Source organism: Mchenga conophoros, linkage group LG15 (assembly GCF_057382185.1).
Source record: "Mchenga conophoros isolate Kocher_MC1m ecotype Shallow Benthic linkage group LG15, M_conophoros_male_GT1.1, whole genome shotgun sequence".
Lineage (NCBI taxonomy): Eukaryota > Metazoa > Chordata > Actinopteri > Cichliformes > Cichlidae > Mchenga > Mchenga conophoros.
Window position 1 is genome coordinate 22,590,578 of NC_140540.1, and position 6,759 is coordinate 22,597,336.

At 41.5% G+C, this 6,759-nt stretch overlaps 1 protein-coding gene across 3 annotated transcripts; it reads left to right on the forward strand.

Moving 5' to 3' along the window:
- The first annotated feature begins 422 nt into the window (after positions 1-422).
- LOC146558343 (uncharacterized) lies at positions 423-3,462 on the forward strand. Of its 3 annotated transcripts, XM_085248157.1 has the most exons (7): positions 423-547; positions 676-757; positions 834-1,154; positions 1,278-1,550; positions 2,514-2,606; positions 2,708-2,727; positions 3,140-3,462. In XM_085248157.1, the coding sequence occupies exons 1-7, from the start codon at positions 503-505 to the stop codon at positions 3,179-3,181; spliced, it is 876 nt and encodes a 291-aa protein (XP_085104283.1). In that variant the 5' UTR covers positions 423-502; the 3' UTR covers positions 3,182-3,462. The 3 variants fall into 3 exon arrangements, with proteins under 3 accessions (XP_085104283.1, XP_085104286.1, XP_085104285.1); XM_085248160.1 differs by lacking the exon at positions 423-547 and having other exon boundaries at positions 628-757; positions 2,698-2,727; positions 3,027-3,462; XM_085248159.1 differs by lacking the exon at positions 423-547 and having other exon boundaries at positions 628-757; positions 2,698-2,727.
- Positions 3,463-6,759: the final 3,297 nt, after the last annotated feature.

Consider the following 6,759-nt stretch of genomic DNA (forward strand, 5'->3'; position numbering starts at 1 on the left):
AATTTATCTCTTAGTGTACCTTTAAAATGTGTAAAGGACATTTAGTGTATGACGCATCTGTGTTTCTGACTTTGCTCCGGCCATCATTAGAGGTTAACACCATCAGAGCTCTGCTGCTGTTGCTGTACCCACATTCTCACCAAAACACTTCCCCTTCATTTCTCAGAAGAAAATAATGCAATGAGGAACAAACATGTGTCACAGCAAAGAAATGCCATCTTAACTTCATGACTACTCTTAGACATCAACAGCCAATTTCTGTTGAAGTTTTCTCTTCCTCAGCATAAATTCTGAAAACGAAATAAGAACATATCCTGGTGAAAAAGTAATAAGAGCTACAAGTATTTACACAATCGCATTCATCATCTTCTCTTTTTTAAGGCACCAAATACATCACTGTGACAAATGCACTGTTTGGCTGTGGTTAGTTATTCATTTTAAATTTACAGAGTCATTGACAGCCTGGTGTGACCGCTGACCTCTGTAATATTGTTTGCTTCAGATGATGATTATAAACAACAGAAGATTAAGAATTGAAATTGTCAAAGTAAGGACTCTCTATATTTTTATGAACAGTTACAGTGAGGTGGTGAGATGATAACCACAGGAAGTCAGCACAGCCTCTACATGAAGCTCTGTTTCAGAGACTGTGACTGTCATTTTTGTGAAAAGCAGGAAGGAGAAAGACAGACAATGACGGCTCAGTTCAAATGGATTAAAGTCTTTTCATCAGTTTTACTAATGCTTCAAGTAACAGGTAAGAATACAAATACATTTATAAATGAAATTAGAAAAGTCAAGTTTACACAGTTGATTTGATTTTATCTTCACAGCAGCAGCAGTTGAGTTTATTATCAGCGATGAAGGTGAGGTCACTTTGTCATGTGAAAATGTGACAGATGATCAAGATAAATGTGACAGAACTCACTGGCTCTTCAGTAAATCAAACACAGCAACAATAACACTGTTTGAACACGGGGAGATTCACCAAGAGGCCAAACATAAATCAGACAGACTGAGTGTTACAGCAAAATGTTCTCTGGTTATAAAGAAGCTCACAGCTGAGGATGTTGGTCAGTACACCTGCAGAAGGTTCAACAAATCAGGACAAAAAGAAGGTTCAGACTCTGTAGCTGAGCTGTCTGTTGTTAACCGTGAGTATTTCATCATAATGTTTTCAAATTGTTAGAACATCAAACTGAAACATTACAATAACTATAATTACAGTGATGATTACTGTAAATGTTATTCTTGTTCTCTTTTCTTTTCTTTAACAGTAACTGAACATAAGGATGATGACACAGTGACATTAAACTGCTCTGTGTCCACATATAAAGAATGTAAATACACTGTGAAGTGGCTCTATGGTAACAAAGACCTGAGGATGTCACAGTCTGCCTGCTCAGCCAGTGTGATCTTTACAAGATTTGATCACATTTACACATCCAAGAGTTCTGAGATGTTGAAGTGCCAAGTGACACATGGTGGAGACGTGCAGGAATTTATCTTCAGGATTCTATCATTTGATCAAGAAACACATGAGAATGCAAGTCAGTTCATACAATAACTTTATCTGTTATGAAATGTAAACTGTTCTATGTGATTTTAAGATTTCATTTACTGATTTTTACTTTGAGAGTGTCCTCAAAAGACAAAATAGCAGCACTGTTCTGTGTTTAATCAGGCTTACGTTATCATGATAGAGAAACACTAGTCTTGTGTTCCTTATGAGCAGGCAGGGAATCTAATAGCTATTGAATCCCTGAAATCAGGCCGTGTGACTTAAGTGCTACTAACTGTTCGTACTCCTCGCTAGACCCCAGCAGCTCTTCTTCCCGAGGCACCACCACACAAAAAATGACTCTCTTTATCACTTCTGAGGGGTTGAAGGCTGCTGATCTAATATTTGCTCACATTGTTCTGTCATAATGGATTCAATGGGGGAGAGTGTGATGTCTGAGCAAAAAAAACTAAACACAATCTAAAAAACAATAGAGATTAGCTCAACATATCATGGCGGACACTAAGTACTGAGACAATGACTAACATACGAACTTGACAGAGAAGGGAAGGAAAAAGAACAAAAGACTAAACCAAATAACCTCAAAACAGACTTGAGACTCAAGCTACTTGAACAAATGTTACCCAAGTACAAACAAACTAAGAACCACACGGAGCATTAAATACTACAGAGAATTCAAAAGTAAGTAAACCTGTATTCATAAAATTCAGCGCTTTCAATAACTTCATCTGTTACGACTATTAAACTATTCTGTGTGGTTTTAAGATGTCATTTGCATTTATACACTTTGAGGAATATCCCGCAGAGAGGTTGTAATGGGGGCAGAAGCAAAAAGAGAAGTCAGGTTCATGATGTTATAGATCTACAGCAACATAGATTTTATCTAAACATAACCAGAATCTTCCATTTGATTGTTGAGGGGGCTTTTGTTGAGAAAAGAACAGAAAACTATATTTAAAGTATTTTAATGTGTTTTTTATTTTCTTTCCAGGCTGGTGCTGGTGGAGGTTCATCATTGTGGCTGTGGGTGTAGCAACACTCATAACAGCTGCTGTGGTCATCCACATTTGGACAAGATCGGCAGGTGAGAACATTCACATTTAAATGGGAAGATTTGATAAACCTGGATATTCTCTGTGAAAGCTAAGTTTGTTTCCTTCTCTTGTCTTTTTAAGGGAATAAAAGTTCAGCCGTATCAAAATGAGGTGAGTTTTTGTTGCATTGAGCTAAACAAACTCAGAATGTGTTTTCTGTCTTTTTATCTCTGAAAAATGTTTACAGCTCTAATATTTGTAAATCACATTTTCAGTGGAAAACCAAAATGCATCTGCATGTTTAAATTTCCATATAGGAAAGATAATATAAAAAAAGAGCAAACTGAAGCTTCAGGTTCAGTTTTCGTGTTGAATTCTTCTATTTATTCAATGCTCATGTTCATTATAGTTTAAATAAATCACATTTTGTGCCTAATGGTGTTAATGTAATGTCATGGATGTCTTTACAGTTTATCACTTTTAGTTTGTGCTACATTGATGCCCAAAGATCACAAAAGCTATATCATGTTGAAATCTAATGTCCAGAGAGTGAATGAGTTTGTCATCATGCTGTATGTCACAGGTATGTAATGATGAAAATTTCGACAGTGAAATATGGAAGTAGAAGATCTGATGGACACTGACTGATCCTTCTGTGTCTGTCAGACTTCAGTAATGTGATGGAAAATGTTAAGATTCTGTGCTTCTCTTTGTTATACAGGCCTAACTGAAATGAACGATGCATCTCAGTGTGTTTGTCTCCATATTATTTTGTAATACAAGACATACTCAGCTGCATGTAATGTTCTGATTGTATTCTGTGACTGTGGCAGGTAGATAAGGCGTTTCTATAAATGATTCGATTCTTGTTTTTATTCTTAATCTAAAGAAATACATACTGCTGCTGTACTCTGTGTTGTTGTTTGTCTTTGCAACGGCAAATAAAAAACCTCAGAAAATCTGTTTGTGAAGACTGATTTATTTCAAATTAACAGAACAAACTTGTGTCAGTGATTTCTGGGTTTGACTGGGGTCGACAAAGCAGCGACCAATCATTCTGGAAGGCAGCCTTTCCAGCCGCACAAGATGGGATTTCGAGATTACGTGCACCAGACTGAAGTAACTGGACATTTATAACCTTGGGAAAAACGTACAACACAACACGATATAGTAACTTAAATTAATAAGTGTTAATAGTAATAATAGTAATAAAATTATGAATAAGTGTATGTGTATTGCACACTGTTATTATTGCACATTAATTATTGTTGCACTTTGTATATATAAATATTTGCATAATTATAAATATTATTATAGTTATTGTTGTTACCCCCCCCCCCCCCCCCCCCCCCCCCCCCCCAGGGAGTCCAGGGAGGTAGCCAATCAGGTCAGCTGTTAGCAATTACTGTGGGGCTATTGCCCTGCTGTAAAAGCTGTCCTTTAGTCTGTTTGAACAGGAATCTCCTGCCAGAAAGCAGCAGCTTAAACACCCGGTGTGCTGGGTGTGTACAGTCCCGTAGGATGCTGCGTGCCCTCTTGAGACAGCGAGTGCTGTACAGGTCCTTCAGAGAGGGAAGGATGTCCAATTATTTTTGGGGCCATATTAATGACCCTCTGAAGTGCCTTTTTGTGTGCGGTGGTGCAGCTGGAGAACCATACAGAGATGCAGTATGTAAGTACACTGTCAATGGAGCAGCGGTAGAAGACGAGCAGCAGCTCCCTCTTCAGGTCCATTGTTCTGAGGATTCTCAGAAAGTGGAGAAACTGTTAGGCCTTCTTTAAAACCACCGAGGTGTTTTAGCTCCATTGGAGGTCTGACTCTATGTCCACACACTCCCCATTGATGCTGACAGGCTGCAGCACAGACTTCCTCCTTCAGTGTTAAGGCTGAGGGCTGAGGAAGGATGAGGCCCCACTTTAACTCTCTGTACACGGTCTGACAGGAAGTCTCCGATCCAGCGGCCGGTAGTAGAAGGAAGTCCGATATCCAGCAGTTTAACTATCAGTCTGTCTGTGAGTATCGTATTGAAAGCAGAGCTAAAGTCAACAAAGAGCAGCCTGGCGTAACACCCTGTTGTTCCAGGTCAGAGATGGAGGTGTGGAGCATTGTAGGAATGGCATCTTCAGTTGATCTGTTAGCTCTGTATGCAAACTGGAGCGGGTCAAGTGTGGGTGGCAGGCAGGACATGATGTGTTGTTGGACCAGTTGCAATGTCACATTGAGGCTGCTAATGTTGGTTCTCTTTGGCAGTGGGACAATTGTGGCCGACTTTAGCGAGATGCAGGACTGAGACAGTGAAACATTGAAGATCTTAGTGAAGACCCGGGCCAGCTGGTCTGCATATTCTTTTGGAAACCTTCCGGTCACCCCATCTTGACCGGCGGCCTTCCTGGGGTTCACTGACCTCAGTGTGCGCACCACCACCATAATCCTGCACCATGAGGCTTGGGCTGCTGCTGCTGTCCGATGTTTTAGCTGCTGCTGCCTCTGGTACCTTCACCTCAAGGCATGTGAAGAAGTGGTTCAGCTCCTCTGCAAGTGCCACATTGCCCTCAGTCAACGTGGTACTGCCAGGTTTGTAGTTGGTTAAGTGCTGAACTCCCTGCCATACTTGTTGTAAGTTGTTGTTGCTGAAGTGGTCTTCAATCCTCCACTTGTATGCTGCCTTGGCCTTTCTGATACCTTTTTTTTTCAGGTCAGATCTGGCTGCACTGTACTGCATACCATCAACGGATCTGAAAGCAACATCACGTTGCTTCAGCAGGACCTGGATCTCTTTAGTCATCCAGGGTTTCTGGTTGGAATACACCTGGAAACGTTTATCAGCAGTGGCACTGTTGACACAGAAGTTAATATATGAGAGCACTGATGTTGTGTGTGCATGTGATGCACCTTCTGACAGGGTTTTCACAGTCTTTGTGGCTGGGGAGGCTCTCCTCCTAACAGGAGTGTATGCAGGGATTAGCAGCATGCACATGTGGTCTGACAAACCTAGATGTGGTAGAGGGGTTGCTCTGTAGCCTTTTTGGATGTTGCCGTAGGCTTTATCCAGTGTGTTTTCCCCCCTTGTTGCACATTTAATATGCTCTTCAAATCTGGGAAATACTGACCTTAAGTCGGCATGGCTGAAGTCCCCAGCTATAATGTACTGCACTGGGAATGAAATGGATAAATCTTCTCAGTGAAATTCTAGGTTTTATCTTTGTTTGGATCAAAACCTTGACTCTGCCCCCCAAGTGGCTCCAGCACATGGCACCATCGTGCCATGTGCTTTAAATTGTGATCTAAATGCATGGTGGTGCCAAACATTTTTTATACCTTTATTTAATCTTTTTGTGTTATTTCAGATATTACATTATGTGGAATAGAAACAAATAGAAATGCACAACATATACAACTGCTGTATCTGTCAGAGACAAAAAAAATCCACACATACAGCAACTGGAACACAAAAAATGAGAAAATACACAAATACATTAATCAAAATTCTTCCTGTAGAGTGTGAGTGAGAGAGAGAGAATTCCTGCTTCCTTGTCACAAATGTACATGATAATGAGGACAGGAAGCTGCGGCGATGCCCCTCAGAAGCCTGGAAGCAGAAAGAGATGGAACCAGGACAAACATGCCATCCACAGTCCCCAAGAGTAACAAAGATCTGAGGCCACACATCCCAGGGACATCCATGATCCCATTCCAGCAGGAGAAGAATGGAGGCCCCAGATATGAGTCAAGAGTGGGGTCCCAGGACCACCCAGCACAAACCTGCCCCCGACAAGGGCGAAGTCCAGGCCAACCCAAGCCACCAAGGAAGCATACCAACAGCCATGCACCCCACCAACACGCATCTGCATCCCAGGGAGGGGCAAAAGCATCCAGCGCCAAGCGGTGACCATGTCCCACCTGGGCCAAGGTCCAGCAAGCCTAAGACCAACGACTAGCCATGCGCACACAAACACACACAACATTCATTCATTCACTGTCACACACCCACTAGTGGCACACAGAAAGACAAGGACATGTGCACACATTGACCCCCTCTCCTATGCCGCCCTGAACAAGCAGCAAGGATGAAGCCAAAGTGAACCACAAGACCCCCGTGAGTGTGAAATAACCATATAGGAAAATGCCTCCTCCCCCACCCCCCGACACACACACACTTATTGTTAAAGGCGTTATTTGAAGTTGATGTACAGCTAGTGCTT